General features: G+C 53.3%; 2 protein-coding genes and 1 long non-coding RNA gene across 9 annotated transcripts in view; 2 read left to right on the top strand and 1 right to left on the bottom strand.

The window, feature by feature from the left end:
- TVP23A (trans-golgi network vesicle protein 23 homolog A) overlaps positions 1-6,391 on the top strand; it is a 37,369-nt gene extending 30,978 nt beyond the window's left edge. For 2 of the 3 annotated variants that reach the window (XM_044233936.1, XM_044233934.1), the window contains one exon: positions 418-643. The gene's annotated coding sequence lies outside the window, so the exon portion shown is untranslated. Of the gene's footprint in view, positions 1-417; positions 644-6,308 lie in introns of those variants that run through there. The other variant, XM_044233935.1, reaches the window with a different exon arrangement.
- On the bottom strand, positions 570-19,042 carry NUBP1 (nucleotide binding protein 1). Of its 5 annotated transcripts, none has more exons than XM_044233940.1 (11): positions 19,006-19,042; positions 18,823-18,927; positions 15,758-15,891; positions 10,738-10,806; positions 8,363-8,395; positions 7,673-7,763; positions 6,850-7,004; positions 4,201-4,311; positions 3,819-3,921; positions 1,418-1,501; positions 570-795 (listed from the first exon to the last, which is right to left on the bottom strand). In XM_044233940.1, exons 1-11 carry the CDS (start codon positions 19,022-19,024, stop codon positions 737-739), a joined length of 963 nt encoding a protein of 320 aa, XP_044089875.1. In that variant the 5' UTR covers positions 19,025-19,042; the 3' UTR covers positions 570-736. The 5 variants fall into 5 exon arrangements, with proteins under 5 accessions (XP_044089875.1, XP_044089872.1, XP_044089874.1 ...); XM_044233937.1 differs by lacking the exon at positions 8,363-8,395 and adding an exon at positions 8,208-8,330; XM_044233939.1 differs by lacking the exon at positions 8,363-8,395 and adding an exon at positions 8,208-8,330 and having other exon boundaries at positions 4,264-4,311.
- LOC122896009 lies at positions 18,920-24,103 on the top strand. Its single transcript, XR_006382345.1, has 3 exons — positions 18,920-19,114; positions 19,935-20,117; positions 22,197-24,103. It is a non-coding gene; the product is annotated as an uncharacterized LOC122896009 (long non-coding RNA).
- Positions 24,104-24,599: the final 496 nt, after the last annotated feature.

Below are 24,599 nucleotides of genomic sequence, written 5' to 3'. Positions count from 1 at the left end.
TTCCTCACATGGAACACACACAAACTCCACCACGGGTGTAGGCCAGAGGTGGGGGGATGGGAATGAGGGGAGAGGGAGCAAAGGAAGGGATCTGCCCATCCTTCCACGGATGCCCAGAGGGAGCTGGAAAATGGCAGTTACCTCTCCCCCACCCCCTTGGCGTCGGTCTCTCTTATATAATGAAAAAAAAAAAAACAAAAAACAAAACCCTGTAAACGGTCTCATAGGACGGCAGAAATTACTGGACAGTGAACGCATCTTAGCGCATGAGGCACGGGCCTGGCCCCCCTGTTCTGTCTACAGGGGTGACTGAAGGGCTCTTTGGGGCTGGTTGCATTTTCCCCTCAATCTAAAGCAGCGGCATTTGGACCATGTTATTCGAAACCATGACTGGATTTTGAGATGCTTCTTTTTTAGGCGTCTCTCCTGAGGCCGTAGTGGCTTAAGCAAGAGGCTGTCCTTCCGCAAGCTTCCAGCAGAGAAGAACTCCCTGACCAACCAGCTGTCCGTTTTCCGGAAGCAGGCCTTGGGGAGAGGTTTGAGGAGACATTTTTATTCTTAAGACAGCGTGTTTGTAAAGAATGCCTTTATATGTATGTGGAAAAGTATACAAATAATACAATTAAAGTGTCTGCAAAAATGACTTCACGCCCTACCAGAGTCTGGTCCTTTTCTGCCCAAGACCCCCGCTCTGTCCCCGGGCTGCTCAGGCTGCGCTCCACGTGCAGCTCATGTCTCAGGAACCAACGAGGTGCTCTTCTTTGGGCTGATGGTGACCACAGAACTCCTGGATCCCTGGACCAGGAGACAACACAGAAGCAGTGAGGCTGTGCCCGTCTCTCCGGCAGCCCTGCCACTGCGGGCGAGGGCCGAACCCCCCAATGGCTGCACTCCCCCAAAGGTCCTGTTTCTGCCAATGCCCTGAATCTGCCCACGGGCCTCAGTGCACAGCTGGAGACCTTATGTCGATGCATTCCACAGATCAAGATGCCCGGCATGCCGGTATCCGCCCCGGACACTGTTTTCCTGGGCAAAAGGAACTTGTCACAGCCCACCAGCTGACAGCTTTGATGACCTGCTCCACTCCAGTGGCCTTAAAATGCCGGCCGGGCCCCCGTGGGCCACTCCCCAGCACGTTCCAGGCCAGCACGTGGTGTTTTTTTTTTTTTTCCTTCCCTCTTCCTTTCCCTCCTTCTTTGTTTCTCTCTTCCCTCTCCCCCCCACCCTTTCTTTTTCTCTTTCTTTTCTTTTCCGCCTGGCTTCCTGGGCTGAGGGGTCATTCCAGCCCCCACGAGCACTACTGTCTCTAGCCGAGGCCGAGCAGCGGGGAGCCTGATGACCCACAAATGGCTTGAGTGGGACCTTCCCACCCAGCCGGGCAGCCCTCTAGACCCAAGGGACTCGCAGGCACACGTACGTTGAATGATACTTCTGTAGGCTAGAGCGGCTGCAGAAGCTGGTGCGTCCGTCAGGAAAGACTGTCCTTTGTCGCAACTCTTACCTTAGAGAAATGAAAAAAAAATCCGTGAAGAAAATAGTGGCAAGGTGAAGTAGGGGCTCTTTGGGGCCTGTGACATGGAGACCCTGAGCCCCTCTGACCTGTGGTGAAGAGCGAAGCAGAGGACTCACATGAGATGAATGGGACACAAGACCCGCGTGGAACGAGACCGCCTCGCCTGGTGCTGTTGTCCCTCCTCCCTCTGCCCCTCCCTCCACTCTGCGTGCCCCTGAGCCTCCGCGGAGCCCCCGGCCCCCTGCTCAGCACAACGACAGAAGCAGGTCAGCGGTTCTGCTCCCCAACCTCTGGAGGGTCCTGGCAAAGCCAGCTGTCCCCTCAAAGAGCAAAACCAAGGGAGGGAAGGAACAAGGAGAAGCGGGCAGCAGAGGCACAGTCCAGGCTACCCTGGGAATATGCTGGACTACTGGACTAGGTCTGGGGAGGCCTCGTGATTGCAGCTAGAAGTGAGGCTCGAGGCCTCGTGACTTGTCCTGAGGCCTGCCCGCTAGAAGGCACCTCATTCGCTGGGCTTGGGACGGAGCGCAGCTGCACTTGGGGCCCGCAGCTTTGCTATCATCTACTGCAAAGTGCTCAAACCTTGGCTTTTTTTGTGAAAAATGGCCCTAAAAAGAAAAACCTGGCCGAAGCTGGAGCCAGGCAGGAGGGCACACCCTCCTCCCCCTCCGCCAGCCCCGCTTCCTCTCTCCTTCCATTCCCTGCCAGGCGTCCCCCAATCTCTTGCCTGCCACTCCTGTCCTAGGGACCTGGAAGCAGGCAGTAGCACACCCAGAGGCTGACGGCATGGAGTGTGCCTGGATGTCCCTGGCCACCCCATCGCACCCCTCCTGTGTGTCCTCCTGCCTCGAGTGGCCTCTGCGCAGGAGACGCCTGCTCCCACGCCTGCAGGGAGAACGTGGGCAGACTCAGCACCACGTCCGGTCAGCACACACAGATTCATTTGCCGGGGGTTTGTACCCTTGCTAAGCTGCGCAGGCTATCCGTGTCTCATGCAGGAAAGCACGGAGCAGGGCAGTGCTTCGGGCTGGGGGAGCACACGTGAGGAAGGCTCTTGGGATCTGCTGGGAGCCAGGGTGCTCCGGCAGCTGCTCATCCCCGCACGGCCCCCCTAGGCCACACCCCCACATCATGCTCTAGGCCCCCCCTTTCTATAGCCCCCGGCAATGGGCCTCCCCTGCCTCGAGACCCAGCATGCGAGGGGGAACCTAGCGCTTCTCTCAACACTGGGTCCTGTGGTCACTTTCTGACGAAGGTCCCCATCTTCTAGATGGTTCGAACAACTCCCGGCCTTCTCCTCACCCATCAAAACTCCTGTCATCTTCCCGCTCATTGTGTCCCTCCTCCCTGCCAAGGCCCAGGCCCGCAACAAGTGCTAACCTCCTATCCCCCGTTCCCCGACAGGGCCGCTTAGAGGCCTCCCTCTCGGCACTCACCCCCGTGCCCTTGCTCCGTCTCGGTTTCCCACTTCCTAACCCCTGATGGCTCAGCTCCCAGGCTTGGCTGCAAAGCTGCCCCCACCTGGGCTCCAGCCCACCTTCCAGGCTGCTCCCCGGGCTTCCCTGTGGCCCAGGCCCTGCAGCTGATCCTACTGTCCCACCACTTCTGCTTGGCTACCTTAAGCAAGTTGAACTCTACCTCAGGGAAACAACAATTTAGAGGCAGGTGTCCTTTAAGGAGTGGGGGTGGCCCTCCCGACCCTGCCACCCAGCAGCTGATACCCGAGAGTGAACACAGAATGGGGACAGGGTCTACCACCCCCTCCCACAGCCTTGCTGCCACCTGTGCAGTATCTGGAGAGGACCTGGGGACTCTGGTACTAAAAAGGGAGCATTTTTCATGCAACGGGGCCTCTGTAAGCAGGCCAAGGCTCCCCTCTACTGCCGAGACCCACAGGGCCGTCTGCACTGGGCTGGACCTCCCGGGAGGTAGGAGGTCTTCCTAAAAGGTTTTCGAGGCTAACTCTGTTCATGACTCTCATCTCAGAAGCCAATTCCTGTCTGAGATGGGACACCAGCACACTCACCTGTTATTTCCACCTCCTGTTGTTGCTCCTTGGTGAAATCTATCCTGGGACCTCCTAGCACGTCTCTGAGCCATCTGCACCCCACCTTCCAGGACCCACCCCGCCTCACAGTGAGGGCTGCTCGCTCCCGGGGTGACATGCCCGCACAGTTTATGGTCTCTCTGGGCTGCAGGGGAGCTCCTGAGCGTGGGGTCCTTGTCTGCTGCTCCCCTGCCCAGAACCGTGCCCGTGGTGGCTGAGCGGGGTGTGAAGGCCAAGTATGGCTATGGGCTCACCCACCTATGTGTGGGTCCAGAGGCACTTTCCCGAGGAGCGGGATCTTCAGATCCTGGCACATGACCTCCGCGCCTCCCGTTGTTGGGGGGAATATCTGAGATTCTTTCTGTGAGGCAAGTCAAAAGGGGAAGAATTAGGATTTTGTTTCAGAGTCGTTAAAAATGGACCACATTTTAAAGCAACTTAGAAAAAAAATGGCTGTTTGAATGTGAAACATTAACCACCAGAAGAAATTTCATTAAATCAGCAATAGAGACTTTTGTGATTCCACTTCCCCAAATGACGGGGAAAAGCAGAAACAGTGTTCCAGAGACCCCCTTCCAGGCTTCCCTTCTCCACGGAGGAAGGGACCCATCGGCTGCGCCCCAGGCGGCCGTGCCCCCACCTTGCACTTGGGGCAGACGAAGACGCTCATGTTCTCCACCACTCCAATGATGGGTACTTTCACCTTGTGGCAGAAGTTGATCTCCTTCCGGACATCCTGGAGGGACACCTCCTGTCAAGGTTCAAAAGACCATTTGTTTCAAGGTCAAAGTGGAAGAAAGACCGTTTGTGCGGTTGCAGGGACGGCCGGTGAGATGCACTGGGTTCCCCATAAAGCCTCGGAGACTAGTTCAGCAAGAATCTCTCTATTCCCAACCACAGGCTGAGCCCGATCCTAGGGGCTATTTCCCCCCAAACCCTAAGAGGATAAACGTGAACGGCCAGACAGCAAACTTAAAATTAATGCACAGAAAAGTGACCTTTTACAATATCCCCACATTCTATTTTCTCATCAATATACTACACTGAGCCAAACTGTGCAGTATTTTCTAGACTGGGGGATAGGAAAGTATGGCCTGTGGGCCCAATCTGGACGTGTTTTTTTATTTTTGTTCAGACTTAGATATGAGAGCAGAAAGAGTGTGTGTGGGGGTAGCAGGATACGTGAGGGGGAGAAACTCAAGCAGACTCCACACTGAGCATGGAGCCTGACCCGGGCCTTGATCTTATGACCTGAGTTCATGACCTGAACCAAAACCTAGAGTTGGATGCTTAGCTAAGCCACGGAGGTGCCCTTACTTTTTTTTTTTCTAAATAAACTTCTGGACATAGCCATGCCCATTCCTCTACATGTTATCAGGGCCTGCTTTTGTCCTCCAGTGGTACAAGGGAGTGTTTGGAACAGAGGCAGTGTGGTTCACAAAGGGTAAAATACTCACTATCTGACCCTTTATTGAAAAAATTTGCTAACCTCTGATCTAGACTATTATAAACACAAACAACTTTATGGACAAAAAAGAGAATAAGGAATATTCCCATATTCAGATAAAATTCACCTCTGAACTCTAAAACCTCCTTTTACAGTGATAAGTAGTGTAGCCTCCTGGCTTGGAATCTTCTCTACCTCCCCCCGGGTCATGGAGTCACAGACACACCATTCCTTGCTTGCTGTTGTCAAGTAACTGGGCTCCCAAAGGCTCAAGGCTTCGAGCCGCCTCTCCTGCGGCATACATTTGGTTCTCAGTCCCTTTGAGACTGAGGTACAGACAAAAAGGCATTTAGCTAGAAAATAAGCTGGTTTCAACTGGTCACAGCAACTCTGCGGTTCTCTCCTTAGAGGTCCTATAAGAAAAGGGCCTGCTTTGTCAAAAAGGACCCCCAAAAGAGAGCCGCCTGCCTGTGCCTGCAGCCGTGAAGGACTCTGAGAAGGTGGGTGGCCCTACTGTTAAGTCCCACTCTCCAGAGAAGTTCCACACAAAGAGGACACAAATGCCGAGCGTCTTCCCACGGCTTCCTGGAGAAAAGCCAGCAACTGCTCAGTGTGTTTCCCTCCTGACCCCACGGGGGACGTCATGCTCGGTTTCACAATAAATGTGGCTCTGGGGAGGCCATCTTTGCACCAACTGCATTGTCGCTGCTGCTTAACTGGTGATTTTCCAGTGGTTCTACGCTCACAGCAAAACCCAGCAGCAAGAGTTCCCGTGTGCCCCTTGCCCCCACACCCATAAACCTCCCCACCAGCGACATCCCACATCACAGTGCTCCGTTCCAGACAGACTGTCTTCCTGCCGGGTAACGTGGCTGGGACCCACCCATGACCACACTGCTGGTAAAAATTCAAAACCACTGTTAAGTCCGTCTTCACTACCACCCGCTGGGCCAGGGGCTCCCCACCTCTCGCCACTTACGTGGTGTCCTGCCCTTTCCCGTGACCCCAAGACCCTCTTCACAGGGCACCAGAGTGCGGTCAGACACATCCTGTGCCAGCACTCGCTGACCCGGGCACCTTCACGTGGCCCCGTCACACATTGGAGCACCGTGTGTGCCTGCGTCCAGCGCCCACCTTCCTCTGTGAGCCGCACAGGGAGGCGCAGGGGGCGTGAGGGAGGGCCGGCCTGTTTCTCCCCTGCTGCCTGGCCTGCTGGTGGTCTGTGAAGGTCTGGTGAGGCCTGAGGGTGGGAAGGACTGATCCACGGACAGACTAAAGCCTCCTTTGCCTTTTTTTCTTAGGAGTGGAGAAGAGTATTGTGACAAGAAGGTCTGGTTGAACGGAATAATCTTATTACTTTCTTGGCAACGACAGTAAAGCCTGTTGCAGACCTGACCGTGTTTGCTCACTGCTGGATTCACTCCAGAGGACACCCCTGCGCTCTCCTCAGTCTGGGCGCAGCACGGCCTCCAGGTGCCTGGGGCGGACACAGCTGGAGAAGGGGCCAGGACCACAGCTTCTCCAGAAATGGGTCTGTACCCCAGGCCAGCTCTACGGGAAGCCGGGCAAGGCGCACGGAAGCAGCACGCAGGCCGTTGGGACTGCTGCGTGAGCACAGTCAGGGTGACCTGACCACGAGGGACAAGCCGGATTCTGACAGCACAGGGGTCTCACCAGCTTTGTGAGGGAAATGGGAAAGGCCACTGTGAGCCACCGTGGCTTTCCCCTGGGGACAGAAAGAACTGTGGAATGCTTATTTGTGAACAGCAAATGCCTGGGTCCCAGAGACAAACCTCCGATGCGGCCGAGTCCAGTGCCAGCGGCCCCCGGGCGCCCGCTCACCTGAGGCGTGGTGATGATCACGGCCCCGTCGAGGCGCGCCGCCGACAGGTACTGCACGGCCGACAGGTGTTCGTCCGACGTGCCGGGCGGGGTGTCCACGATGAGGTAGTCCAGCTCTCCCCAGTCCACGTCACGGAGGAACTGCTTGATCATGCCTGCAGAGAGTGCGCCACAGAGCCGCTGAGGCCTCTGCTCTCCCTTCTCTGTACCTGCAGCCCCTCAGGCACTTTGGGATTCTCACGGGCCCCCCGCCTGTGCTGTCTGTCAGCAGTGGCTGTGACGATGGAGACATGTCGCCGTCACGATTGGGGGGGGGCGGGGGGGAGGCACTGGCATCCAGACGGTAGAGGCAGGGGTGCGGCCAGCATCCTGCGGCCTGAAGCGTAGTCCTGCCCTCCCCTAACCAAGGACTGCCTGGCCCCCAACAGCAACAGTGCCAAGGCCGAGCAACCCTGCCCGGTGAGGGCCACTCCTGCCTGCTTCCCTTAAAGCCTCCTGCCCAACCACCCTGCTAGTTACCTCACACGCTTCCTGCACGCAAAATACTGTGAAACCACAGTGAAACAGCCCAAGGGTTACCTAGCCTTCAAAGACAGAAAGTAACCATAGATGTTACAAATGATAAAACAGCGTCTATTAGCTCTCTGGCTACTTCTATTAGCTCTCCCCAGCCAGTGCAGAGGCAACCGGATGCTTCACCGCGATGCTCCGGAAAACCCGGCAGAGGACTGTTGCCACCGTGACGGGAGACGGTGCAAAGGAAACCTAAAGCGGTTCTGCTCTCGGAAGACCGTGCTCGCAGAGAGAAAGCAGAGGGGCAAACCGTTTTTCTTTGGTCCCCTCCAGATGACGGCGTCGTCAGGACTGCTGAGCAGGAAACCGACCGACATCACCCCGAGGTTGTCTTCCACGAACTGGAGAGGATGAAGCAGAGAACACTTAAAACCACAGCACAGGGCACTTCCTTGTCGTTTATCGGAGCTCAGATTAAAAAAGCTGTTTTGAGAACAAAATGACCCTGGGATCACTGGGTCTATTCATTTTTTGATTCCACAAATCATTGTGGGGGAAGAAGGGCTACCATCCTGGGGGACCTGCACGGGGTGGCCCAGGGCCACGTGCGGCAGTGCGGGAAGCGCGGCCCAAGCATGTCCTCGGCTGCCCTGGCCTAGGCTGGCAACCTGTGGCCAAACCTGGCCCACCTCCGCGTTTCCTAGAACGTTTTACTGGAATACAGCCTCTCATTCGTTCATGTACGATGACCTTCCCACTATAATGGGATAGCGTGTGGCCCATAACAGTGAAAATACGTACTGTCTGACACTTTATAGAAACGCTTTGCCAATCCCTGATCTTACCTGTGTTCCTGAGTCTAGAAGAGTGGCCCAGTCAATACTTGCTGACAGATAAACAGGGGGGCTAAGGACCGTGCTGCATGCCCAAACCGTGTCCGTTCTGAACACGTGGCCCAGGGCACATGCCTAGCAAATAAGGCACAGATGTGAAAACTCACCACTGGAGACCAGCCCGAGCCACTCTGGTGAACCTGCAGGGACATGAACACCGACGTGTGCTGGTAAGAAATGAGGCACCGTGGACATGGTTCTAACACACTCAGATCCACGCATTAGGAGGACGATTTTATAAAACACAGTTCATCGTTTTAAATGCCATCACTCAGTTCTGACTTGAGAGTCAGCAGCTGGGGTGAGGCCGTGGGTTAACAGAAGCTGTGTTTCCTACCCCCCCACCCCCATGCCTCGGGCTGGGTTTTTCTGAAATGCTTAGGTGAGTCCAGGCAGGGAAGCAAGCTTGGCTGAGCTCACACAGAATTTGGGGTGTAACGTGTGTTATAAGCGGGGCAGGAATCGGGCGGGGGTTGCTGAGCAAACAGGGCAGGCTGCCTCGGTGCACATCCGGGAGTGAAGGTGTTGGCTTCAGTGAACCAGGGGGACCAGACCCTGCCCCGGCGGAGCGTCTGCGCCGGTCTGCTGCACTTCCCGGGGGGGAGGGGGCCAACAGGAAGCCCACGGGGCCCCCTCGAGATTCAGATGCTGTCCTTCCAGTAGGTGCTCGGTAATAGCCGGCATCCCGCCCCATGCTGCCTCCTCATCCTGAGACTAGAACTGACTCAAATGCCAAGTACACATTGGTCTTAGCACATGGGCCTTACAGCAACCCCAGAGCTGAAACAGAACCCGTTTTCTTTTCTCAACAGCCCTACAGAGGCCTAATTCACATACTACACCAGTCTCCTGTTCAAAGCGTACACATCCGTGGCTTTCGGGCTATTGCCAAAGCTGGGCACCCACCACCAGTCGGCCGGAGAACGTTTTCACTCCAGGAAGCTACCCTATGCCCCGTGACGGTCACGCCCAATCCTTCCATGTCCCCCCTGCCACCCACCATCCTAGGTGACCCCCATCTCTGCTCCGTGTCCACAGATGTGCCTGCTCTGGACACCTCACAGAAATGCAACCCTAGAACACGCTGTCTTGGGTGCCTGGCTTTAAGGTCTTCTTCATTTTTATGTACTTCGCAAATTCCAGTACAGTTAACGTGCAACGCTGCCTCCGTCTCGGAGGGACGTCACGATGACACGACGCCTGCACGCTGAGTCCACGCTCATCCCCCCAGCGGTGCGCTCAGTCCTCGGCACCTAGTTCACCCAGCTCTTAACGACAGCCACCCTTCATGCCTGTGGAAACTCGTTCTCCACAGGGGCAGGCCTGGAAGACGGAGAAATGAAACGAGCCGTAGTGCAAGAGAACAAAACGGCAGAACTTCTGCTCTCTTGCACCGTGCGAACTGTCAGTGCCGACAGAAACCTCGCGGATGGCGTGGTGGGTGCCCAGAGCCCGCAGGCCAGCAAGCCCAGCTGTGCAGTGGGTGCGCGCCACGGGGCCTGCTACCGACGGGTGCGCGGGCAGACGTGCGCCCTGCAGCTCAGCCTCCACCCCCGACGGCCTCACGCCCTTCCCAGCACCCTGGGCAGCATATCCCAAGCCCCGAGCAGAGTCCACAGGCCCAGCCTGTCTGCTTCTGGCTCCTGTCCCCTCCCTATGTCCCTCTGCCACTAGTCACTGTGTGGAGGACACACCTGCTTCCGCCATCCTGTACTTGCTCTCGTGGCCCAGAAGGCTCCTCGCCCACTCTCCACAGCAGGGTGCCCTTGGCTGCACCCTGACTCGCCCCATCCCCTTACCCAGGCTTCGTCCTCTACTGTCTATCAACTGCCCCCTCCCCCCAGGGCTGGGGGCTTCATTGCCTCGTTCACCACTGTACCCCAACCCAGCAGGGCCCGGCAATCACATCGAGAATGAGCCCGTCTGACACCCTGGGAACATCCTAGCCCCCCAGCCCCATTTCAGTGCACTGTCTTTGAGGGGGCCCCTTTCCAGAACAGCTTCTTACCACGCAGGACAGAAGGGGGTGGCCAGCACCTGCGTGGACTGCTGTGGTGATGCAGCCGTGTCCCCAACCCATGTCACTCTGCCACTCACAGTCTCAGTTCCCCAGGGGTGACAACAAGGGCAAAAACATTCCTTCGTTTCCAGAGTACAGACACCTGGCAAGGACTGGTCTAGCTTTCCCAGGCATTGCGACGTCTCTGTGCCCTACTTCCACATTTTACTTGCTATTTCCCTTCCCCTCTGAGAAGGCACTGAAACTGAGGGTTCTCAAATGGCGCAGGCGCACTTGACAGATAGTCTCAGTCTTCCAAGTTCACAGTGGCCGCTGAGGCAGACAGACTGCTGAATGTGCACCTGGGTTCAGCATGGCCGTGTAAAAACGCATGGCTCTGCCGACCCCTCTGTGTGGGATTGCAGTCCGGGGCCACGGCGTGCCGTGAGAATACTTTCCTCTGGTTCCTCCTAGATTTATTACCTGTTCTCCTTCCAAGCCCATTATCTTGGGAATTGACGGCCCACATATATCAATGTCCAGAAGAGCGACCTGGGAAAAAAGAAGAGACCAGAACAGCGATGCAACGGAATGTACAATCTTCCAGATGTGCACCAGTGGGAAAGGAGGAAGGAGGAAATGAGGAAGGGAAGAAGATGGAAAGAAATGGAGTCAAATGAGGACCGAGTAGAGTCTTGGTCCCCATCCCCCATGTCTAGCCTAACTCTGGGGTGATTTTCTGGAGCTGGTGTCAGGACCCCTAAAGATTCGGGCCTAGCCACCATCTATTTGGCCTTTACCATGGCCTTTACCATGGGCCCGAGGGGCGGGTATTGTGATCCCAGCTTTCCAGAAGAGGGAATGGAGGTTGGAGAGGCCCAGGGATGTGTTCAGTAAGCAAGCAGCAGAGCCAGGACCTAGCCCGAGTTCTGGCGACTCCCCCACCAGGGCTCCTTCCATTAGCCCAGGAGGACTAGAGAGGAGGGCCCAAGTGGAAACTCCCACCAAGCTCTGACCGAGCCCCACTGTGCTGTGATGCTGAAAGTTAATGATGGCTTAGCCTCAACTTCTAAAATAAGAAGGAAGTCTAGAAAAGCTCTTTGCTGGTGATCTGTGCAACCTCCACTCCTTCCACCCCAAACACTCTGCTTTCTTGGTGTGATAAACGAGAAGGTCTGAGACAGTCTCTGGGAGCCATTTGAAGAGCAGAGTTAATATTCATCTTGAAAGGTCAGATACTAAGCATCCAAAGTGCAGCACGTCTGGGTAACTTTTTAACTTGCCCCGAATTGGTTTCTTGCTTCCCGCTTCACAGGCCCCTGCAAACCCCTACCTCCTGCTTCCTCACACCCGTGATCACGAAGACTGTTCATCCTGAGACCAGCCGCTTGCCTCCTCCGCCCTCTGCTGGACCAGCTGAAGAAAGCACCAGAAAGATGCCGTGGCCGCAAGGCAAGGCCGGTGTGTTAATGATGCACAAACACTCTATCTCAGAGGCTCACAATTCAGGAAACTACACGACTACTAGACTACTACGACCCTAACAGACTTCACAGTACTTTCGGTTTCTAGCCACTCTGTCTCTGTGCCCTTTCTTTCGGGAACAATTTAATGTTTCAAGGAACTAAACTCCCCAAGGGGGTGAGTCTTGAGTGAAATGACTCAAGGAGGGAGGAAACCTATCATGGCACTCATGCCCCTGGCGGTACCCGAAAAGGCTGTGAATGGCCCTGCTATTCAGACCCTGAGGGGCTCTGTGTCCTGTCCCTTTCAGACTTCCTGTTGAACCTGTCCCTACCTTAATATCCATCCAACTGGACTCCCTTTCTGCTCAGGCTAGAGAACCTGAGCAGAGAAACGTGCCTGAGGAAATCCTACCAGGGCCTCTGGGGAAGGTGCTAGAACCCTGATGAGACAAGCAGACTTCGCCACACCTCTCTCCCAGCCAGAGACTGGTGGAACAGGATACTGTCAGGATCCACAACTTTCCCATACCCAGCACACCCAAACTCCCCCCAAGGCTGTGTCACCTCATACAAATGGCTTCTGTCAAACAAACGTTCAGGAGACCATCAGGCCCCTTCCAGCTCCAAAGACTACTAGCCCTAGAGATGGGCCTCAAACACTTCAGTCCGGAAGCCCCCAGAGCAGACCTGTTATCTGCAAGACGTGCTATAGCTCCCAAGGCAGGACGACCTCCTGGTCACTCGTGGGAGCTGGTGCCCCTGTTTCTCCCATGGAGAAGCAGGATGTGAGTCTGCGGTGTCTCCCAGTTCCGGTGTCCTGCTCCCCTCACCACAACTCACACATGCCCGGCCTGCCTGTGAACCAGGGAGGCGGTTCCCAATTCTGCTCCCTCTTGGCTCATGCCCTTTGCTAACGAGCTGCTGGACCCCTGCCTGCCTTGAGCAGAAGAGCCCTGCTCAGAGGCAGGGATGGGCTTCCACCGGACAGCAGACAGGAAAGGGACCAGGAGTTTCCCTCCTGAATTTAGGCAAGGAAGAAATGTGTGCTAACCGAGAGTGATCAGCCAGACTCAGGGTCTACTGTCTGTCACTATCCTGCACCCTCTGGAGACAGGGTCGTTCCCAGTCATGAGTGGGATCTTGGAGGAAATACACTTTTCTCGGTGTGGATTTTTTTTTTTTTTGTAAGCCACCACCACATAAACAAATCCAGCTTCTCTAGCCTGATTTCCACACTGGACGGTGTGTTTTCCTTCACTTGCCAAGTCCAGGCAACTACGTGACAACAGAATTATATAAAAGCACAATTTTACATAAACAGCTATTTCCAAGGGGTTACTTGCTTCTGGCCTGGTTAAAGCAGAGGGCTGCTTAAGAAAAAAAAAAAAACAAAAAACAGAGGAATATAGGGGAAGGGAAGGAAAAATGAGTTAAGATGAAATCAGAGAGGGAGACTCGTAACTCTAGGAAACAAAGTGAAGGTTGCTGGGGGGCAGTCGGGTGGGGGGGATGTTCCTGGGCTATGGCGATTAAGACATTGCAAGTAACGAGCACTGGGTGTTGGAGGCAACTGGTGACTCACTAAATTCTACCCTGAAACTAGTAATATGCTATATTAATTAGTTGATTTTAAACAAAACAAAAATTAATGCACACACAAAATAAAATACGCCTGATGGCTTCTAAAAGCAAAGAACACTCTGGATGGTATGGATACTGTCTCAGAGAAATAATCAGTTTTTGGCTAACCAACTGGCCAATACGCATTTGACCCTCAAATGTCAGGACACGGTTAACAGAGTAGATCGGTCAGTGGACTTGCACCTACTCAGCACCGTAGTTGGTGGGGGTGGGCCACAAGCCCGGCACTAAAGCAGAAATAATCACCCTGCTTCCCGCGTTCGTTAGTGGGTAAAGGAACGGCGACTGCTATCACAGACATTTACTGAACACTTACTACGTAGAAGACATCAGACTCTGGCCTCATCTGTCCCCTGGCACTTGTTACACCCATTGCCCTCACCTGGGCCCTCATGGCTGCTCACAGAGACCCGAACACCGTCTCCCACCTGGCTTCCTGTCCCCTCTAATGAAACCCAAATCACACACTCGGCTGACGGTCATTTCGAGGCTCCTCAAGCAATGCTCCAATCCTGCCTCTCTGCTTTCCAGATGCCTTAGCAAGTCCTTCAAAGCCTCCCCGGTTTGGCCCAGCCTCCTCCTCGGGCCCCCTTCCCCGGAGAAGCCCCACCAGACTGCCCGCCACAAACACTTTCCATCCGTCCCCACCACAGGCCAGAGGCCGCCTTCTCTAAGCCCAGGGGACCCTCCCAAGCTTCCTTCCCTTGTCCCAGATTCCCTAGAGCACATCTCCGAGGGTGGATGTCAGATTTCAGAGAAGCCCACCTCAGCCACTGGCAGGCCAGCATTCTAAAATGCTCAGAACAGAAATGAGGAATAAGGGAGAATTCAGAGCCTGGGTGCGCGAGAGGAACGCCGAGCATCTTCCAGCCTCTTCCCTCCCGAGAAGGCTGGGCCTTGCCCAAGTTTTCAGTCTTGCTCCAAAGATGCACTACCCCAGCCGGCACCAGTGTTTCTGGTGCTACCAACCAAACCAGGGCCCAGTGAACTACAACCTGGGAGCCAAACCCAGCCTGGTACCTGTTTTTGTTCAGCCCACAAGGTAAGAATGGTTATTACATTTTTAGAAGGCGGGGGGGTGGGGGAAGTTGGACATTTTAAAAAGTCTATTTCATGATGTTAAAATTATGTGAAATTCAAACATCAGTGATAGTAAAATTGCGTTAGAACATAGCCAAGTTTGTTTACAGACTGCCTATGGCTGCTTTCCTGTTTGAGGGCAGGACTGAATGGTTGCCATAGAAACCGTAGGGCCAACAACACCTAAATTATTCACCATCTGGCTCTTCACACAAGAGGTGTGCCCAGCCCTGAAGCAAATTTTAATTTCTTACTCCAGCGATTTGAAAACTGTATTCCTAGAGTCCTCGGATACTGGCATGGGGTCTTAGTGGCCTGTGTGTCCTACAGTTCAGGTTAGATCCTCTGCGCTGTAGCTGGCTTTTTTGTGAAGAAGTATCAAGCCTTATGTCAAGGTCTTATGGTGGTATTTCCTACTTACATACAGTGGTTTATTTACTATAGGTATACAACACTGATCCAGCTTTTAGAGTCCTAAAATATAAGGAACAATGTGTGGCAGTTGTGAAATTTCAATACCAGGCTAAATGTACCTTTACAGTCCCTTTTAGCACTTTTTTTTTAAAAGTCAAACAACAGTGAAAGGCCGTTTATAGGTTAGAAAAGAAATCTAAACCTCAGCCTTCGTATATAAAAATAACTCAAGGGGCGCCTGGGTGGCTCAGTGGGTTAAAGCCTCTGCCTTCGGCTCAGGTCATGATCCCGGGGTTCTGGGATCAAGTCCCGCATCGGGCTCTCTGCTCAGCGGAGAGTCTGCTTCCTCCTCTCTCTCTGCCTGCCTCTCTGCCTCCTTGTGATCTCTGTCAAATAAAAAAATAAATATTTTTTTAAAAATCCACATATAAATGGAACCATGTGGTTCAAACCCATGTTGTTCAAAAATCACCTATATTTTAGACTTTCTGGGCAAAATCAAGGACACTACAAAACAATTCAAAAGCAACTGTTTATAGACGTAAAAATCATTCTTAGCTCATAGACCGTAAAAAGGCGAGAGGGGCTGAATTTGCCCATAGGCTATATTTTGCAGACCTCTGGCTTAGAAAGAGGCAGAAAGGGACTGAGAGGAAGAACTCAGACCTTAACAAAAAGATCAGCGATGCCAAACGAAATCTACACCTGCTATCCATTGTCACAGGTAGGGAACCTAAGGAAACATTTCATCTCACTGCATAGCGGCCACGCGTTTCCTCCTCCTCTCTGCAAGGATCTAGAGTCCCAAGAGACTAATTCAACTTAGTCTAAGCAATCAGTTCTCCAGAAGTCATCACACATCCTCATATAGGATGCTCTGCCAGTTTTCCCCAAGGCCTCACCTGTGTGTTTTCATCCTCTGCTAGGCCATGGGCAAGGTGGGCACTGAATGTGCTTTTTCCAACGCCACCTTTCCCAGATAATACCAAGATTTTGTGTTTCACGGTCTTCATTTTTTCTTTGATTTCTTCTATAGCTGCAAAGAAAGCAAATCAGGTGATTTAGTCCCTGAACTAAATTTCAAGTGTCACTTTTTCAATGGACCAGCAGCAGCTAAATCCTTGGGGCCATTTCAAGAGCCTGTGTATGAAATATCACCTAGTCAATGACAATAACAAGCACTACAAAGAAAATAAAAGTTATCATCATCTCTGAAATTTTCTTGTTTATTGGTTTACTTGTCTGTCTCTTACTAAAACATAAGCTCCACGAGGATACAGACAGTCTGAAATGTTCACAGCCATATTCCCAGCTTCAGAAGAGCTTCACACATAGTCATGGCTCCCAACCTGCGGGCAAAATCCGCCTGGGGACACTTTTGATTGTCACAAGGAAGAGGGGCTGCTGTTATGTAGTGAGTAGAGGCCACAGATGCTGCTAAATGTCTAACGATGCCAGCCACCTGGGTGGCGCAGGAGGTTAAATGTTCAACTCTTGGTTTCGGCTCTAGTCATGAGATTGAGCCCTGTGTTGGGCTCCGCGCTCTGCTCAGCACGGAGTCTGCTGGAGATTGTCTTCCTGTCCCTCTGCCCCTCCCCCTACTTGTGTTCTCTCTCTCATATAATTCCTTAAAAAAAAAAAAAAAAAGCCTAAGAATGCACCCGACAGCACCCCACCCCAAAGAATTATCCAGATCTAAATGTCCATAGCGCGAAGGTTGAGAATCCCTTACAAACAGCAGGAATTTATAAGGACCAGTCGCAGATAACTACCACAGATCATACATCTGCTGTGCACTCAACATTTCACCTCGCTTCAATTCCTTATAATACCACCATGAAGTAACTATTCTACCTGCTCCTTATTTATAATTTTTTAAAAAACATTTTATTTATTTATTTGACAGACAGAGATCACAAGGAGGCAGAGAGCCAGGCAGAGAGAGAGGGGGAAGCAGGCTCCCCGCTGAGCAGAGAGCTGGATGCGGGGCTTGAAACCAGGACCCTGAGATCATGACCTGAGCTGAAGGCAGAGGCTTTAACCCCCTGAGCCACCCAGGTGCACCTATAAATTTTTTTTAAAAGATTTTATTTATTTGACACAGAGAGAGAGAGAGAAAGAGCACACACAAGCAGGGGGAGTGGCAGAGGGAGAAGCAGGCTTCCCTCCAAGCAGGGAGCCTGACGTGGTGCTTGATCCCAGGACCCTGGGTTAGAAGGACCCCGAGCCAAAGGCAGCTGCTTGACAACTACGCCACCAGGGAGCCCCTGTCCCTTATTTAAAAAGTAGGTCACAAGGGGCATCAGACTCTTGGTTTCTGCTCAGCTCAGACAATGATCCCAGGGTCCTAGAATCAAGCCCCAGGTCTGGCTCTGCGTTCAGTGGGGAGTCTGCTTGGGATTCTCTTCCTCTCCCCCTGCCCCTCTCCTGTTTGTGAGCATGCTCTCTTTCAAATGAATAAATAAACCTTAAAAACAACAACAACAGGGACGCCTGGGTGGCTCAGTTGGTTAAGCAGCTGCCTTCGGCTCAGGTCATGATCCCAGCATCCTGGGATCGAGTCCCACATCGGGCTCCTTGCTTGGCAGGGAGCCTGCTTCTCCCTCTGCCTCTGCCTGCCTCTCTGTCTGCCTGTGCTCGCTCGCTCTCCCTCTCTCTCTGACAAATAAATAAATAAAATCTTTAAAAAAAAAAAAAAACCACCACCACCAACAACAACACAAAAACTTGGTTCCAAGCCCAATGTGGGGCTTGAACTCATGACCCTGACATCAAGAGTCACATGCACTATGGACTGAGCCAGCCAGGCACCCTGAGCCTGAGCCCCATTTTGGATAAGGGAATGGAGGCTCAGAGACTTTAGGAGTCTTGCTCAAAGTCATACTGTTTGCGGGAACCAGGAATTAAACCTGAGTCTCTCGTGGAACTCCTTCACAATTCTCTCAGCCTCCTTTCTTTTCTTTTCTTTTCTTTTTTTTTAATTTGACAGACAGAGATCACAAGTAGGCAGAGAGGCAGGCAGAGAGAGAGGAAGGGAGGCAGGCCCCCTGCTGAGCAGAGAGCCCCATGCAGGGCTCAATCCCAGGACCCCGAGATCATGACCTGAGCCGAAGGCAGAGGCTTTAACCCACTGAGCCACCCAGGCGTCCCAGCCTCCTGCTTTTTAAGATCCTTTTGGTAAATCCCCAGAGTCTGTCCCACCCTCCAATGTGTCCTTTGTCATACTTATCGTTGCGATGATTTAATGCTTGCTCACTGGTTAATGGGGGGGGGGTCTCCCCTATTAAACTAACATCCACTAGGGCAGCGACCTCGTCTCTCTCATTCACAGCTGTATCCCCAGCACAGAGCACTGTGCCTAGCAGGTGAGGATGTATTTCTGTTAAATGAACAGGAGAAATGCTCCTTCTCAAAAGGAAAACAATTCTGGGCGCCTGGGTGGCTCAGTGGGTTAAAGCCTCTGCCTTCGGCTCAGGGCATGATCTCAGGGTCTTGGGATCGAGCCCCAACGGGGCTCTCTGCTCAGCAGGGAGCCTGCTTCCCTTCTCCCCTCTCTGCCTACTTGTGATCTCTATCTCTCTGTCAAATAAATAAAATCTTAAAAAAAAGGGGGGGAAGACAATGCTGCCCAAGAATAAGCCAGAGCAACCCCCAGTTCAAAGTCTATACCCTATTCCCTAGGACGCTGCCTTCCACCCGACCACGTACTGCTGTCACTCAAACCTCTCGCCCCACCCTTTCCCTCCCGCCCCTAGACCCGCTAATCTTGAGACACGCCCTCCCTTAGACTGGCAGGTCAGTCCCCGGTCCTTCAGGCTCCGCCCCATCCCACTACTTCCCTCTACTCTTCCGACTTCTCCACAGCCCGCCTCCTCTAGGCCCACCCCTCCTCGGAAAAGGCCTCCGGGTCCCACCTCTTCCGGGCTGGCGCCCTTCACTTCCGGTTCAGGCCTTGCCCCTTCCTCACCTGGGTCGGGAGCGGCGCCGGCTCCGGAAGCGCAGAGCCGCTGGTTGGGGCAGCCCTGACATGAGGCCCCTCGGCCCGCCTGGGCGCTGCCGGTCCCGGGACAGCCTGCGCGGGCACAAGGTCACAGTTAGAGTGGCTCCTGTCCCTTCAGCCTCTCCACCCACGCCCCTTCCGCGCGCTCACCCTGAGGCACCTCCTCCATTCGGCTGCCTTCGAAGTCTACGCGGTCACCGGAATACGCTTTACGTATTTCCGTCTCCCCGCGCCCAATCTGACTCTCCAGCCGCGCGAAGTAAGTCTCGGAAAGAGGGCTTTGCTCACGCGCGGACCTTGTGCCCGGTGCTTGGGGCTGGTCTTTTCCTTTAAAGCCGAGCTGTGGAGATCTTTCGTAAATTATTCAGTATATAGCTCCTAGGAACAAAGGCATTATCCTCCATGACCTCAGTGCTCTTTCGTACCCAGGCAATCGGATACGGATGCAAAATTATTAGCTAACGTGCACTTTATATTCAAACGTACTCAATTGTCCCAAAGAAGACCCCCGCCCCTCCGCCCCGCATCCTGGATCCCGTCAAAAGTCGCACCTGCCGTTGGTCCTCATCAGGCTGTTAATTCAGAACAGTCCTGCTCTCCTGCCCCCTTGCCATTTTCTGTCTTTGAGGACAGGAATGAATTTGGATACAGTCCAGGCCATTCGCCTTATGCGATACCCACTCCAGGATCTTGTTCCGTCCGATCCCCGCCCCCGCCATGATTAGATTCCAGTTAAAAGGTTTTGGCATAAGGCCCCCGAGTCATGTGAACAACAGTGGTGTCACAGCGAGAGGCACAGAATGACAGTGGGTCCCGCTGTTGGTAAGGCGAGGGCTTGGCCGCTTGGGGAAGGCTGCATCCGCCCGCCCTGCCTCTCCAGCGAGTGGTACCCTTTCCCGTCTGTAATGAATAAGGATTCTGAGATGATTTCGTGGAGGTCATGCGAGTATCCTGTTCATCAGCCTTGCCCTTGGCGGTGTTAGCACTGTTCTTGCCTGAACCCCTTCTAGCGGTGCTCCCAAACTTGTGCCTTTGGGTGAGAAAACAGAGGGTCCAAATGTCTGAACTCCTTTCCTCAGGTCACACCGCTGCTAGCGAGGGAGCCAGAGGGATGAACCTGGGCCGTGGGGCTTGTGAGCCTGCTGGGTCACCCGTAAGACACAGTGACAGGTGCTTCCGTACGAACCGCTGGTGCCACCAAACGGCCATGATGCCATTCGTCCTGGCACCCAGCCTGTCCGCCACAGTGGATAACGAAGCAGGTAATTAGTTTTCTAAAAGCTATGGCATTAGACAACAGGGGTGTTAGGGAAGAAGCCCTTAAAGGGTGGTGGCGAGGGTGACGAGTGGTGTTTCAGATGGAACGAACCACACGAACAAGCCCAGAGGTCCGAGAGAAAGTCCCCCTGTTAGGCCGGGGGACTGTCGTGATCTGCAGTTTGCAGGTAGGAAGACAAGGTCACTGGGAAGGGACTTGCCCAAGGTCTCAGAGCCGGTAAGCAGCACAGCTGGGAGGCCAGAGAAATCTGTTGTAGGGACTGCGCTTTTGACACTGTGCCACACACCGGGAGGCAGGATGCAAACTGTTCTCTTTTCACTGAACAAAGTGAGGCTCAGAGACGTTAAGTGGCTTACCCAGGAGCTTGCAGCCAGAAGGTTCCACCAAACTCTTGAGACTGCACGCTCTTTTTACCCCCTCAGCCACAAAGCAGAGGCCCAAGGCCGGCCTGCTTCTGATCTTCCTTACTGATGTCCCCTAAGACACTTCCAGCACGTTGTTTCCAGCTGTCTTCAGCAGCCCTGCGAGCTCTAATTACCCAGGGCCCTCCCACTCAGCCAGTTTCTCTGCTCCGAGGCAAAGAAGAAAGGTCTTCCACTCCTCAGTCCCTCCCTTCTTGCTCCTCCCCATAAGGCTGTAAAAATCCTCACATTCCACACTAGAAAGTAAAATCAAGTAAACCTCCTCTCTGCTTTTTGCTCCAGATCTCTGTCCTGTGGTCCCGGGCCAAACTTCCTGTCTCACCGGGGATGGGATTTTCCATATGTGGGAGTGGGACCCGGAGGGCAGGAGTGAGGCTGCAGAGCAGATTTCCAGGCCCATCCTGACCTCCTGAATCAGAAACTCAGGGGCTGGGCTGGGGAATCTGCTTCTTTACGCTCTTACCAGATAGTAATTTTATGCACTAAAGTTTGAGAACCACTTCTGAAGAGGAGTACATCTCAAGACTCTGTCCACTTGTAGTCACCCTTTCCACATCCTTCACACCTTCAGGCCTAACAAACTTCTATCCACAACTCTTTCCTCAAACCACTTCCTCCTTCCAGAGTTCTTATCTCAGAGAATGGTACCCCCGCTGCCCTAAGAACTCAGGTCTGAAATGTGAGCATCGGACTTGCTTCCTTCACACCATCTCCCTGTATCAGTTAGCACCTGCTGCGTAACAAGTCATAAATACACGTATATGTATGTATATATGTATACACACACACAAACACATATATATACTGTGGTTAAAACAAAGGTTTATTATTTCTCATGAGTCTTCTGGTTTTATCTGAGCTCACTAATGTGGCATCATTCAGGAACGGAGTAGAACATTCTTATTCTCATGTGTGCCTCAGTCTCCCTCCTTGTGACCACTGTCTCTCCACAAAAAATTCAGTGGTCTAGCCGAGCGCCTTTCCGTGGCAGCTGAACAAGGCTGAGATCTGGTGCAGGGTCTCTTTCTCATATCACACTGGTCAAAGCAAGTCCCAAGGACAGCCTGGGTTCCAGGGGCAGGGAAACGGAGGCCACATCTAGATGGGCGGAGTGGCAGGCGTGTGTAGAGATGGCGGTACAGGCTGGCAGTCACTGCTAGAAACGTTCATGATGTCTCCCTCCATGTCCAATCGGGCATCAAGTCCGCTGGCCTCACTTCTGTGTGACGTGATGGTGTAGTTCCCTAACTGGTCCCAGTATGTCACCCCACTATGAGCAAGTCCTCTGTTCTACCCCTAGAATCTGGGCTCAGGCGTGTGACTGACTTTGCTCGTGAAATGTTAGCCAAAGTGAGCTAACAAAAAACAGGTATGAGGCTGCTCTCACCTTCGCTTGCCCCTCTGCCTCCACTATGAGAACACCTCATGGGCTATCCCACAGGAGGGAAGACCTATGGGGCCAGGCTGAGCCACCTGGGGTGGTGCCAGCCAAGTCCGTCCCAAAACAGGGACCCTGAGACCTGGGAGAGTCCAGAGCCCCCTATCCAGACCTGCAGGTGACCACCAGGTATGTGAGTCCTGAAGAACCATCTAACCAATGCACAGACTCAGGAGCTAAACAAACACTTCACTGTGTTAAGCCCCCAGGTTCGAGGTGGCAACAGACAGCTGACGCTACATGACATCATCACCGCATCATGACCTTCATCCAGACCCCGGTTCTCCTGGGCCTGCAGTGGTTTCTGGGTAGCCCCACTAGGCTATGTGGCCACGACAAGCCTCCCCCAGCCTGCAGAGGCTCGAGGCAGCAGAGATCATTCTTGGCTCCGGCTACCGAACAGGTTCACGGGCAGACACCTGCTTGTTGTTCCTCGGGGACACACACGACAGAGGCCCTACAGTCTCACGTTGCCATGGTCTGAGCACATGCTTCAAAGCTGGAGCGCATGACTTGTACAATGCTTCTTCAACACATTCCCCCCCAGAAACAACCCCTATGCGCACACCTTCTATCCAGAGAATCGGTCACACCCAAAAGAGCATAGGGGGTGCAGTCCCTGGAAGGAGCAGAGACCAGGGAGTGGCCGGTACTGGACTCCTCTGCTACATGTCATACGGTCCTTTCCCCTCACAATTCAGATGGGTCACTCTGCTACACATGCACCTTCCCTGGCTCCCTATGGCCCAAGCTAGCACCAATCTTGATATGGTTTTCAGTCCAGTTCAACCCCGTGACTCAGGTTACCCCTGCCACCCCATATTTGCTCTGTGCCACTGTGCACGCTGAGCTTGATCTAAAACCAAATAGCAGGCTTTTCCTTGGTACCCCAGCCATTGCTCTGCGGCTCACACCAGTCCTTCCCCACAACTCTGGGCCTCTCTGGCCCTCCTCTGGGACAGGTCACCTCTCCGCATCATCCCACGGGAAGCCGGTTCAGGCCCATGGAATCCACGGCCTTCCCCTTTTCCTGAACACGGCATGTTCCAGAAGTCTGAGCCCAGTTTTCCGTTTTAGGAACCCAGAAAGTGTGAATGCTGCAAACCTAACCAGAATCAGCATCTGAAAGTCTATTTCTGTTTACATCTCCTTTACATTTATTTAGTTTAGGGAGTTTGATAGATTTTAAATTTAAAGTTTTTATTTCGGTCCCCCTGACTGAAGGTGGCAAGGAGGACCGAAACAACAAAGCCAGAGCTAGAAGTTGTCATTTCAAATGTGGAAAAACTCAGTACGTGCCAAAAGACTTAATTAGCTACGTTTTTAAAAGCTTTTAAAAATAAGTTTGTCAAAGTAGAGGCCCAGCAGAAAGCTCGGTGGCTGCCAGGGGTTGGGTTAGGGAGGGAGGAGTAGGCGGAGAGCCCGGGATTTTTAGGGCAGGGCAGCTCTCCCGCGTCAGGTGTAATGGTGAGTACTTGACATTGTGCACGTATCCGTCTCCCAGACCCTGCACCAGCAAGAAGGGACTTGAACTCACCCTGTGGACTTTAGTTAATAATAAGGATTCACTATTATGGTTCACCCATTGTAACGAATGACTCCACCAACGCCAGATGTTAGTAATGGGGGAAATTGCCGGGGGGCGGGGGAGGTAGAGAGGGAATATTCTGGAAATCTCATTTCTCCATATGCCTAAAACTGCTCCGAAAACAAAACTTTTTTTTTTTTCTTTCTAAGTTTGGTTATACCGTCGATGTGATGAGAGTTTCAATGTGCATAAAGGGTGCTGAGACACTTGTGCACATATCCCCTGTAGCTTACTTTCTCAACGTGGGTACATAGTATGATCCCCTGGGGGTCTTAGGATAGGCACCTGCTCAGGCAGGGAGCCTTGGCATGTGCCCAAAGGGGTTCTGAACCCGGTTTCCAGTGTGGGGTTTCTCCAAACCAAACAGCAAACAGCGCCCGGGTCCTACAGTTCAGCCGGGTTCCTTGATTCTGATGCTCTTCACTGGAGATGGCATTCGAATCCACAGATTAGGGGCTCAGTTTTACAGGACTGGACAGCACCCCCCCCCCCCGCGCGCGACTTCATGTGTCAGTTGCAATTCTGGGTTGTCACCTGTCCTGACTACCCGGCTATACTTCTTTGGGGGTTCCAGTGACACACACCCCCCTCCGTGGACTGCAGACGCCTGTCAAAGTCGACTGTTTTCTGACCGACTGGCTACAGATCAGTTTTCCATTACCTTCTCTCCCTTTGCATTCGATTAATTTGCTAGAGCGACCCACGGAACTCAGAAAAACTTTCCACTTACCGGATGACTCTTCTTGCTGTAAAGGGAGAGAATTCCGGAACAGCCGTGTGGAAGGGATGCTTAGGGCAAGGTCACGGGGAGAGGGTGCTGGGCTCGCTTGCCCGCACTGGGCACGACTCTTCCCAAACCCCCACAGTTCACCAAACCGGAAGCTCTCCAAACTGGCCTTTTGGATTTTGCGGAGGCTTCATCACACCAGCACGATTGATTAAATCATTGGCCGTTGGTGATTGGCTCAACCCCCGGGTGGGGGCGGGGGACTGAAAGTTCCAACCCTCCAATCGCAG

The sequence above is a fragment of the Neovison vison genome, chromosome 14, assembly GCF_020171115.1.
Source record: "Neovison vison isolate M4711 chromosome 14, ASM_NN_V1, whole genome shotgun sequence".
Taxonomy (NCBI): Eukaryota; Metazoa; Chordata; class Mammalia; order Carnivora; family Mustelidae; genus Neogale; species Neogale vison.
Note: the sequence above shows the minus strand (reverse complement) of the source record. Positions and strands in the feature narration are given on the sequence as shown.

Excerpts from the sequence above, each read along its gene's own strand:
- NUBP1 (XM_044233937.1), bottom strand. Across the intron at positions 15,892-18,822 it reads CGGCGCCGCTCCCGACCCAG|CTATAGAAGAAATCAAAGAA; the intron begins GTGAGGAAGGGG and ends CTTTCTTTGCAG. Across the intron at positions 8,331-10,737 it reads TGGGCTTGGAAGGAGAACAG|GCATGTGCCCTGGGCCACGT; the intron begins GTAATAAATCTA and ends CTTATTTGCTAG.